The 12,385-nt window shown below is 42.5% G+C and overlaps 1 protein-coding gene across 1 annotated transcript; it reads left to right on the forward strand.

Moving 5' to 3' along the window:
• Positions 1 to 6,398: 6,398 nt before the first annotated feature.
• Positions 6,399 to 12,167, forward strand: bambia (BMP and activin membrane bound inhibitor a). Its single transcript, XM_088642829.1, has 3 exons — positions 6,399 to 6,954; positions 9,763 to 10,044; positions 11,287 to 12,167. Exons 1-3 carry the CDS (start codon positions 6,879 to 6,881, stop codon positions 11,703 to 11,705), a joined length of 777 nt encoding a protein of 258 aa, XP_088498955.1. The 5' UTR covers positions 6,399 to 6,878; the 3' UTR covers positions 11,706 to 12,167.
• Positions 12,168 to 12,385: the final 218 nt, after the last annotated feature.

Genomic DNA, 12,385 nt, shown 5'->3' on the forward strand with positions numbered 1-12,385 from the left:
TTCATACTCTGGACAGTATTTTACCCCGTGTCAGAAGAACATGAAATGTAAAAGATTACACGCATGCACTTACATATCACTTACATGGGAGTCAATCTGGAAACGAAGAGGATTTAATGACAGATATAAACGTGGCAGGGGAGGACTGTCCTAGCCCGGATCAGAGTTAGCACTACTGCATCCTCAAAAAGACTAACCTGCCTGGTAGGGCGATGAGCTCCTTCATGTCCACAGCCTTTGTGCTCCTGCACATCACGAGCCCACTGGTAATAATAATTGCTTGCACTAATATCGCACTTTTCTGGACACTCCACTCAAAGCACTTTAAAGGTAATGGGGACTCCCCTCCAACACCACCAATGTGTAGCCCCCACCTGGATGATGCGCCAGTCTGCTCACCACACACCAGCTGCCAGTGTGGAGGAGAACAGAGTGATGAAGCCAGGTTATAGATGGGATTATTAGGAGGGCATGATCAGTAAGGGCCAATGGAAAATTTGGCCAGGGCACTGGGGTAACACCCCTACTCTTTTCAAGAAACACCCTGGTTTTATTAATGACCATAGAGAGTCAGGACCTCAGTCATACAAAGGACAGCACCTTTTTACAATATAGTGCCCCCATCACTATATTGGGGCATTAGGACCCACACAGACCACAGTGTGAGTGTCCCCTGCTGGCCCAACTAACACCTCTTGTTTTTCCCAGGAGGTCTCCCATCCAGGTACTGACCAGGCTCCCACCTGCTGAGCTTTAGTGGGCTGCCAGCTGTAAGCTGTGAGCTGCAGGGTGATATGGCTGCTTCCTTTGGTAGCTGAAATGAAGGGAGGGGTCTGAAAACATTTACAGACAATGATTTCATAGAAACTTCATTCCAAGGGAAATTTAAGAACTTTGCTAAGCTAGTGGGCAGTACTGTGGAGTATGCTGGTGTTTTCCTGCAAATGTTCCTCTTCAAAATACCCTCTTGTGTGCTACTGCATCACGTCTGCACAGATGTATGTTTGCTGTGTTCGGATGTGTGTTTGTGTCTGTCTAGTCTGTATTGATGCTGGTTGCAGTCTGCTTTTCCGTGAAGTCGAGGTGATTGCAGTGCAGTTGTGTTGCATCAGTTTTGACGCCTGTTCTTGATTTTCTTTTACAATCATTTACTTTTACTGTAGTCTGCTAGTGTGTTCAATGTTCTATCTAGACCATTATCTGGTTGGGAAACAAATGACTCACCCACAAAAACAGCCGACTCACAGTGGTACGTCTGCGATGTCTGTGCATGAGCAGAACGGCCCTGAAGTCTTAGGCGCCCGCCTCAATGTTTTCAGAACACCACTCTTGCAGGTTGGCAGGTTGACTTCATTTTCTCCTTTCTCCTTTATAAATCGTTATGCTTCCGTGCTCCTTGCAGGCATTTTATCCAATTAGCTAATTAGACATGTGATCTGAACCTCTCCCAGTACTCAAGGTTCTTGAAAATTGCTCTGTACACTTCGTTTGCTAGAGAGGTATTTAATGAGGCATTGATACGAGCAGCGAGCTGAGTGCTTGTTAGAGAACAGCTGCCCTTTAGACTTTTTGTACAATCGACTCTTTTAATTTTTGTATCCGTTATAGCCTGGTGAGGAAGTTTTTTTTTTTGATATGTTGATTGTGGTCTGCACGCCTTATTGAAAATTACTCTTTCTTTCAGTTTTCTTTTTAGAAACTTGATTTTTCTTCCACCTTGGAGCCATGATGACTCTCTCTGTGCTAGTTAGGCTTTCCATTTGAAAAGGACTGGGCACTCAGCTGATCTGTTCCAGGCTTTCACACAAACGATCTTCTTAAACGTCAAAAACCTGAGAGGCAAGTGTGTGTTTCCACTCAAGGATTAATAATTAAAATGTAGCGATCGAGTTAAAACTGATCCCTATGCAAATATCGGCGTAGACAAAGCAGACAGATTTGGGATAGTGATGAAATGTTTTGGGCATCATTTTGATGAATCATTCATGATTGTGATTTTGAGTGTCGTATCACCAATACGTCACCTCGTTAGTGAGAGGGTTGACTGGACGTAGATGATGAGGTCATATAATCTATTGAATATCAAGCCTGGTAAGAATCCTGAACAACCGAAAGGAATCAATATCTTTGCGTCATTGTATTGACTGGTCAAAGTCGGCAGGCTTGCTCACGGGGGTGTCGATAGCCTGGCAAGACATTAGAACTCCAGAACTCCACTTGTAGTGATTGATGGCTGCCTGAGTGCGTGGGCCTGCACTGGGCAGGACCTGGGACCTCACCTGCTGCCCTTTCTGGGGGCCCATCTCGACGTGAACAACATGCCAGCAGGACAGTGCCTGTCCTAAGGGCCGGGTTTTGCTGTTCGTAGGCCCTGGGCACTTTCACTCCGAAATGTGCAAAAAGAGGGGTCAACGCCCATTGAATGACGTCGATTGACATGCTGCACTTTACTATGCTAAACCAGGTGATTGATGGAGCGAGACGAGCGACTATCACTTCGATACTGCTGGCTTCTCGAACAGCCACATACGCTCGGAGAGCGTATCATTATTGATTACTGAGCACCTAGAGTCGATCACAAGCATATTGTTTCAGCTCGTTTTCCGTTAGTCACTAGTGTTTCCCTCCTTCCTAGGCCCTAAAAGTCTCTGAATCGGCTGGGATGACGGGTAGGATCTAGGGCTCAGAGACTGGTGCACAGACGCAGCATTGTCCAGGCTCTGTGAGAGAAATGGAGCAGAAGCTCACAAGACTGCATCTGCAAACTGGTGAAGAACATGTGTCCCATCTGTACAGCAAGCCTGAGACTTTCACGGTATCCAGGATTCTGGATCTGGCCTTTTTCCTGAGAATAACTTACTGCAATTGAGACATGCAGATGATAACTTTCGTATTGGTGCTAAGTGCGTGATGGCAGGCGTATACCTTATGAGGCCAGAAGAGGGCAGCAACACATTTCATTGTGGTATATTTCATTTCTGATTCTTGTCCTTAACTTCTCTTCACTGTTAAAATACTCCTTGAACAATACAAACGAACCTTATGTATAAAGACTTTAATTTGTTTTAAAAATATAAATCATTTTCGTAATATATGCACAAACAGAAAAGGGTAGCCTCCGTTTTATAACTTCGTAACACCATTTCAACATTTAGTTTTTATACACTAACAAGCATAAAAGCAATTATAATTGCTTTTAATAATAATAATAATAATTGCTATTAATAATTAATATTAATTATAAAGCAATTTCTTTTTAAGCAAATTGCGATTACGGCGTACCGTTTTTAATGTTTTTTAGATGTTTGCTTTTTTTAAAAGAGAGACTTTTTAAAACCAAAATTCGACATAATGTTTGTATTAGGGGAAAAAAGCACTTTTAAGAATCGACTGTCATTTAAAAAAAAAGGAGGAATTCCGTCGCTCAGTCTGATAATCATAACTTGCATTATATATGTGAACGAAAACTAGCAGTTTGAAAGGGCCCCTTTAAAGGACAGGATCGCAAGTCTTGTCTTTAGCCAGGTTCATAATGGCAATAAAAACGCAAGCTCAGCTGATAAAGACAGGAGAGATAATTGTGGGAGGGAGGACATGTAATTTCACCAGACAGGAATCTTTGTACTATCAGCAATTGACAACCCTCTACCCTCTCAGTCTGTGTGCGAGCACCGAGATTTCTGCTGATAAACGTGTATTATGTGCTCTGACACGGAGCAAGGCAGAAGCTAGAAGCAGACTACATGTAATTAAGGATTAAGCAGCCCGGCGTTTGCAAGAGCGACATGAGGACTGTGGTATAGTTAGGAAACCTTAGGGTGGATGATGCAAAGCAGATCTTTGGGCTGGCGCCTCGGCATCATTACCTACAATTACAATAATTACCGCCTATCTAGTTATTTTTATATACATGCATGTATGTCCCTTTGAGGGAAATTGCTTTCTTCACCTTCTGACACTACTGATGACCATCTACGTCGCATACTTTAAGCCTATTAAAGTGCTACTGGGCTACCTTAAACGACGAAAAACTTGGGGGTAAAAAAGACTTCTGCTCAGCAGAAGTAGTCATATTAAAAATAAAAAACAACAACACCAGTTAATGTCTGGCTGTATCCAAAAAAAAAAATTTAATTTTCCAATTCGGTCAAAAATATTTTTTAATTAATATTTGCTGGAAAGCAACAATGCAACCGTGGAAATTAAAATAACTAAATCTATAAATCCTTGTAATATATTAAGGTCCTCTAATAGATATAATATATGATTAATAAAATATTTTTATATAGCGCCTTTAAAATCCTGACAGTCTGCAGTTTCATTATTATTTATTTAAATTGCTAGAGAATGTGGAATTTTACTTTTGGCCTGAGAAGAGAGTCAGATCCGGGTAGTGATTTATAGAATAAAATACAATTTATATTTTTAATTACAAAACATTATTCTTTTTTAAGTGACTAACTTTAAATTGACGGCTCCTCACGCCCTCAAAAAAAAAACCCAATAAAGTTCTGGGTTAACCAGTGGAATTCTGCGTATCTGTGAAATCTCTTCGGTTATTTTTATTTTCTGTGGTCTCTGTTTCAGATGAGCAAATGTAGGGAAGCTTCTTCTCAAGACTGCAGACGGTACACTAACATCAGAAAGGAGATCGGGCTTGGTTGTGATATCGATCAGACTTCTGTGTGTTTTGCATGGGATTGTTTTGGGGATAATTGAGTGTCAGTCTCTGTCTGTGTCGTCTCGGTGGCGCCAACTGCTTTTTTGGATTGCTAATTTCGCTAACCGCCCGGCTGCTCCGCCTTCAACATCCAGTCTAGCAACTCCAGAGTCAACAGGATCCTCAAAGCACCGGGCTTCTTCCTTCTAGGGAACTCGCCTATAGCCGAGAGTGGAGCCAACCTGCTAACCTCTACCTAAATGTGGCCGTCACCCTCCACCAATTTCTCTTTCTATGACAAATTGTTCTAGTACGTATGTGACAAAAATACTTAAACACTTTATTGCATTCTTTCCTACTGACAAAAGGGGGTCTCCTTTTCAGATTTTGTTTCCCATTTTACTTGAAGTGCACTACGCCTTTTCTCAGTCGGGTGACAACTGCGAATTGGTTTTAAAACGCCTGTGTAGAAACGATGGTTTTAATTTTATGATAGAATATATACCAGGGGTGGCCAGCTCATTGGCAGCCACAAGCTTTATTGCTCACCCTTATACACCACCGACTGCTGAACACTCAGGACAAATTCATTTTAACCACTTAGGACGGTGATTCGTACAATTCCGTACTTTGAGGTCCATTAAAATTAAACTGTGCGCATCCTGTAGCTGTGTGTGTGTTGGGGAGGGGGTACTGCTGATCACAGCAGATAAAAGGGATCTCTTTATCAGACGTTTAGTTTCACAAGCTCCACGTCGGCTTTCAATTTTACTTGACGTGCACAGGGTTCATCCCAAGTGGAGTGAGACGATATGATTGTGAAAGTGTATTATAAATCAGTATAGAAACAATTAATGTGTTAATTCGTGTCTCATTTCAATCCGTCGGTCAGGTGATTTGTTTAATTTACCTAAGCACTTGTGAATCATTTGAAACGATCAAAATCTTGTTTTGACCACAGTGTGACATGTGGCCAATCTTGACCATATTTAGTTGGATAAATTGATCAAAACCCACATGTGTTACAAGTTCTTACAATGTGAAGATTTAAGAACAATCTCCTCCAGAACCTCTCTCGGTATATACAGTTCAACATTCACTAATAATTTCATGGAAGTAACTAATTCAACACCATGCCTACAGTTCAGATATTAGAACGTTATACAAACAAAACAAATATTTACAATAAATGCTCAGAAAACTTCATCATGTTTAATTTTAGAAGACTTATATCATGAATCTTTTGTTGCTTTTACGTATACCGAAAAAACTATAGTTTAGAGAGAATGTAATTGTTTACTTATATTTATGCATAAACAGGTACAAATATAAGTAAATAAAAATTTGCTTTTGAATAGAAAACGTAATATTTTCTAAAAAGAACTGGGTTATGCGTGAGATCAATGCGTTTTATCGTGAGCACGGGTTTAAGAAAGTATATTTAAATTCAGGCTAAAGATGGTAGATTTGAGTGCAGGTTTAGGAATTATTCATTTATACAGTAACCAGGACAGTGAACTACAATTATGCCTACGCGACGTCACAGGCTTCAGAATTTCAGAAGCTGGGTTTTAGGTAGGAGGGACAATCTGGAGACGGGCCTATATGGCCTCACAGAGAACCAATCGCATCGCCGAAATCCTTACACATGCAAAACCCTAATATATTCGAACCAATGGGTGGCGTGATGGGCGGGGCTATAGTTAGGTTGCGCCGTGAAGGCAGATATTTGCGGCGCTCATCCAAAGAGTCAATGCAACAGTGTTGCAGTAGCAATACCGGATTGTGTCTGCTGTGCTTCTGGGTTTGTGTTTTTGGATTATAATCGTTTTTCTCCACACAGAATCGCTTGAAAGGAATTGATGGTTCTGTTGGGAAATGTTTAAATGCGAGAAAACTTCAACATTACTTGTCTGTTTCAGAATGAATGCATTTTTGTAGTTGGTGCTACTTTTTAGGTGACTGAACGGCGGAGAAGTTAGTTTTTTTTTGGTGGGGGAGGTAATCTCCATCTCGATGTCGTTTTAAAGACGGGGGCAGTTTCTCCGTTGTGTAATTTTACTTTTCGCATCCTTCTTGAAGGATAGCGCCAGTAGTTTTCCCGAAAGCCGATGCCTTTTCTTTTCGACTCATGCGCCGCTGAGAATCAAGAGTTCCGCTGAGGATCGGGCGAGCGTAAAAAGTGGGACTTGAATGTAAAGCATTTTTTGTTTCTTAAATGGATCGCCATTCCAGTTTCATTTCCATTTGGCTGCAACTGGAGCTGTGTGCCATGGCAGTGCTTCTTACGAAAGGTAAAAGTGATCTCGTTTATTATCCTTCGAGGAAAAGGGGGGGGGAAAACCTCCAGTGCTTCTTTTCGTACACTCACCTCTTGTCTCGTCATATGTGGTGTGACTGCTCCCTTTTTCAAAGGTTGCGGAATGTTTGATATAACATGATTTCCAGTGCCTGGGGTCAAAAGTGTGTAAACACATACTCTTAAAAAAACTTAAGTCTAATGACAATAACGATTTAAGCATATTCGGGCCTGTTGTGGTCTTGCCTAAGCCTTAAATCCTTTCCTTTTTAGTGAAACCGTTAATCACGCTCTGCTCCGATTAATAATATACATAATGAATCTCTATAAATGATATTTACTCCTTTCTCTTTGTTAAATATCGAAGAAAAATAAGAAAGTGGTTAGTTCTCGCTCAATGCATTCCGTAACCCCCTTCCCCCGCTTTCATTTTAAGCTCTGGACCTCTCTGGGGCAAGTGGTTGTCAAAATGTTTTTGTTTCGGTCTTATGATGAACTTGACTTCTCGGGCTCGGGGCCGTCCTGACGCCGGCAGCATCAGTGTTTTGGAGACGGGAGATGCACATTTTCAGATCGAGAATTTTAAGACGTAGGTCGCTTCCTGGTGATGAGCAGGCGTTTAAAAACCGGGCAGTTTTTAAAATCTCTTAATGTATCGGGTACGTTTTCACAGGTTTTTGATGATCGTGGTAAGGGAGAAGTGCCGGAAAGTTAGCATGAGTCTGCGAGCTGCAATAATAAGCTTCCTGTATAAGTCATGTCAGTGCGAGAAGTATCCTTTAATTAAGCTCTCAAGATATGAGGTTAAGAGATCATCTGTATCACAATTATGTGTTGCAGTGTTTATTTTTTGGGAATGGAGTATATAATTAGCCCTAAATAATAGATTTGCAGGCGCTGGAGAGGTGGGTCTCATCAAAGACGCACAGTTCGAGACGGAGAGATAGTGGGTGATGTAAAGTCGGGGATACTGAAATTATGTGCCTGATAAAGATGTAATTAAGGGATCCAAAACTGCCAACCGAACTTAAAATCGGGTAGTTTTTTTAAACCTATGGAGGCTTTTCCAGTTTGTTAAAAAAAAAACTCCTAAGTCTGAGATTTTAATTTCCATTTAAAAAAAAATGTCAGTATATATATGTACGCATTTAGTAGCCTTCTCGTCTTAGTTTCGTTAACCACGGTTATTACTCCACTATAGCCATTTTATTTTTTTTATTTGTTCTTTAGCGCGGCCTTTTAGGATTAAGCTACCTTGTATCAAACCCGCCTTTTGCTTAATTAGAAATCATTACACCCAGGGTATGATGCATACTGCTTTCTTTAATCTTGTTCCGTATCTATAATACGAGTAGTCTTTTGTCTGGCGTTTGTCTTGTAGAAGGAAAACTAACATGACCTGAAACCCGAGCCTCTTAATACAAACATACCCTGCCCCCAGCAACCCCCTTTTACACATAAAAGCCTGTGTTTGTGTATGTGTACGTTTTAAATTCTTATGTCCAGGCACAATGGTCATTAGCCTTAAACGGACAATAGACGCTCTTCACATGGCGACAGTGTGGTTAAAAGGAAATATAAAAGAAAGGCAGGTCGTACGTTTACCGTGGAGTACGCAGTGATTCTCATTTTGTTTTATTGTTGAATGAAATCGGCAGTCGTATTTATTAATGAAGTCGGGAGCGTGTGCATTTATGTCGTCAATAATGTAACACACCACACTGAGAAAGTACAGTACTAATCGAGCGCCTCAGTTCCGAAAACGGGGTCCTCCGCATTTGACATTCCTTCCACAGTAATTGCGGTTAGTTTTTTTTTTGTGTGTGTGTGTATTAAATAAGAATTTGAAATCTGAACTTTTCCCCCGTTACGACCGCAAGTTAAATTGCGTGCAAACTGAAAACGGAGACTCACGCGCACTTCTTTCACCCCATTTTTTACGAGTTTCCATTTGGGCTGAAAGAAATTGACTTTGGCAAACAAACCACTAATTATGAAGCTACACGGTTCCTGTTTTAGAATATTGACTTAACGGGGCCTTTTCACGGAAACCTCTTAAAATGAGCAGATTTTTTATTTTAAAGTTGTGAAAAGCCGATTATTTCATCCCCGTATTTCCCGTTGTGAAATTGGACGTAATCAATATTCCCGTTTTTTTTACAAATGGACAAATGTAGGTAAGACATTACAATACTAAGTCGATTTCCGATAGACGAATACACCACGGGCTGAAGTTTTAAGAGCTTTAAAAAAATCCCAATAACTTCATTCTGGCAGACATCATCACTGTGTGTGGCTACATATTATACATAAACAAGAGAGGAAACCAGTTTATTAGCTCTTGCTATTTTAATAATCTACCGGTATTTTGCGGATCAGCATACGAGTTTGGTTAGAACTGCGGACTGTTCTCTGTATTAAGTCCGAGGCGTCATGAAATAGACATTAACCAGTAACTCATTGAATATTTTCTTCCTGGCGTATTTCCACATCTCTCCTCCAGATCTTAAAATGTCTTGCGAAAATCATTGTGGTTTGCAGACACCGCCGTTTAATCATGCATAATAAGTTTAAAAAAATCATATATAGTGCAAAGGGCTTTTCTAAAGGTGTTTGGGATCTTCATTATAAAACCACAACTTTTACTATTACCGGGCTAAAGGTGATTTTATAAATTGCAGCAGCAATTTAAAATTGCAGAAGGGTAACCTGCGATTTAATAAAAAGCCTTTTTGCATGCCTGCACTTTATATTAAAATGGTAGTACCTTGACTGACCTGTCTTTTATACGTTTTCGTTTCAGGAGAAATACGGTGTTACTGCGATGCTCCTCAGTGCGTGGCTACTGGTTACATGTGCAAATCGGAATTAAACGCCTGCTTTACCAGGGTGCTTGACCCTCACAACACGAACTCGCCTCTGACGCACGGCTGCTTGGACTCCTTCGCCAACTCGGCCGATGTGTGCCGGTCCCAGACCGCAGAGGATCACACGGGCGGCTCATACAACCTGGAGTGCTGTCACGAAGACATGTGCAATTACAGGCGACTGCATGATCTCTCGCATACCAGAGGAGTCACATCAGGTAAAAAAAAAAAACATAGTTATTCTGATTCTAAAGTCAGGTGCTTACCTGCCTTTTCCATATTTAAAAAAAAATGTAAAAATATGTTAATTTAGCAATTGTTTTTTTAACCTCTTTCAGAAGGGGTGTACAACAGCTGGAGAAAGCAGAGATCAAGGCGCAGCTTTAGAATTCAATTTATGTTGTTTTTATCTTAACACTAGGTTGGTTTATGTGGTTTATCCACATTGTTTGCATTGTGATAATCCATCTGCTATTAGCACATAGTCTCCAGCGTATCATTGAAGCAGTTAGGAGTGCAGTCGTCACTTAATTCCTGACTGGCACTCTCATTGATACTTAATGGGGCACAGTAACGTGAGGCATGAGTGGTTTATTGTAATGGACCGTTGGCGTACTTTTGCACATAGTGTGAAGTTTGCCACATTGAAGGTACTTTTTTGTTCATCAAAAGCGTGGAAGTGCAGTGCTGGGACATTCTTCTGATGAGACGTAAAAACAAGGTCCCGACTCACTGTGGTCATTAAAAGTCCCAGGGCGTTTCTCGAAAAGAATAGGGGTGTAACCTGTAAGGTTGTAAGGAAGTAGGGAGTAGGGGTGTAAGGAAATTTGGTCATGGCCAAATTTCCCATTGGCCCTTACCAATCATGGCCTCCTAATAATCCCCTCCTCTGAACTGGCTTCATCACTGTGCTCTCCTCCCCACTGAGAGCTGGTGTGTGGTGAGTGTTCTGGCGCAGTATGGCTGCCGTCTCATCATCCAGGTGGGGGCTGCACACTGGTGGTGGTGGAGGGAGACCCCAACCTGTAAAGCGCTTTGAGTGGAGTGTCCAGAAAAGCGCTACATAAGTGCAAGCAATTATTATTTTTAACTCTCGGTATGACCCTCAAAGTCTTTTTCTGTAACTGAGATACATTTTAAGTAATCCCAAATATGGGGAGAGTGAAGACTCAACTTTTGATGGTGGTAGCATCCTTCAAGCCAGTGTGTTGTAAACAAGCGCATTTTCTTTGGACCAAAAAAAAACCCTTTGTAGCTTTAAGTCGAGATGTGGAATAATGTGGTTCTAATCGACGCTGCACAATGTGGATGCGGAAAAAATACGAGTTTGCCCAACCTCTGTGCCTTTAGACCCCCGTTTACTCTGAGTGCGTGACGTGACTGAGGTCCGCACCCGAAGAGTTCACGGTGTCCACGTGTGCAAGCCTGCTTCCACGCCTCTTGTCTTTTCCCCACTCCAGACCACGGGCAGAGGTACCCATCGGAGAGCAGCAAGAACCTCATCACCCGGGTCCAGGAGCTGGCCTCGGCCAAGGAGGTGTGGTTCCGCGCGGCGGTGATCGCCGTGCCCATCGCCGGGGGGCTGATCCTGGTGCTCCTCATCATGCTGGCCCTGCGGATGCTCCGCAGCGAGAACCGGAGGCTGCGGGACCAGAGGCAGCAGATGCTGTCCCGCCTGCACTACAGCTTCCACGGGCACCACGCCAGGAAGGGCCACGTGGCCAAGCTGGACCTGGAGTGCATGGTGCCGGTGACGGGCCACGAGAACTGTTGCCTGACCTGCGACAAGATGCGGCAGCCAGAGCTCGGCAACGACAAACTCCTCTCGCTCGTCCACTGGGGGATGTACAGCGGCCACGGGAAGCTGGAGTTCGTATGATCGCCCGGCCGGCCGGGCTGGGACGCTCGGTTGCTGTTATGGTTATTCCTCTGGGGGGCGTGTTTTTGTTTTTTGAACAGACAGAAAAGAAACCGGAAGGAGCGCGAGCCTTGTTGGTTTTGCCTGAGGAGCACTTTACTTGAAATAAAGACGCATCGCACAGGGGAGCTGTCGCGGAAAACTGCAGGACTGGTGGGAGGGGCGGACCCTGTGCAGACCCCCGGAATCCTGGACTGGTCGCCGATCGCTGAAGGATTCCCCAGTTTTCTGATTTGCACATTTGTATAAAGTTTAGGTTGTTTTGCTTTAAAGGAAGCTGAATAGACCGATTCCACACTGATACCAGGGTACAAAAGGAAACCGAGGAGTAATAATGGACTGTCTAGTTATGCACACTCCTCCGTGTACGTTTCTCGATTCCGTTTATTGTAAAGATTTAAAATATATATTTTTGTCTGATAACCTGCTGATTTGGCGTGATTCTTGTTTGTCTGTAAGATTTACTTTGTTTTTCGGGTTCGCGCTGCGAAGGGAAACATAACAAGCCCCGTGCTCTGAAATGAGAAGGGGTGCGAACCTCTCTTGTCCATGTCTGTCTTTGTAGGTCACGCACATAGGCTTGTGTCGGTGTTGACTTAGTGGATGTAATTGTTTTTGTGCACACTGCACACAGGACAGGT

Source organism: Lepisosteus platostomus, chromosome 8 (genome assembly GCF_059453375.1).
Source record: "Lepisosteus platostomus isolate fLepPlt1 chromosome 8, fLepPlt1.hap1, whole genome shotgun sequence".
In the NCBI taxonomy this organism is placed as follows: domain Eukaryota; kingdom Metazoa; phylum Chordata; class Actinopteri; order Semionotiformes; family Lepisosteidae; genus Lepisosteus; species Lepisosteus platostomus.

Bases quoted from the DNA above. Each gene is read 5' to 3' on its own strand.
- bambia (XM_088642829.1), top strand. From the start codon at position 6,879: ATGGATCGCCATTCCAGTTTCATTTCCATTTGGCTGCAACTGGAGCTG. The intron at 6,955-9,762 runs GTAAAAGTGATC...TTTTCGTTTCAG, and splicing joins GGCAGTGCTTCTTACGAAAG to GAGAAATACGGTGTTACTGC. The intron at 10,045-11,286 runs GTAAAAAAAAAA...TCCCCACTCCAG, and splicing joins TACCAGAGGAGTCACATCAG to ACCACGGGCAGAGGTACCCA.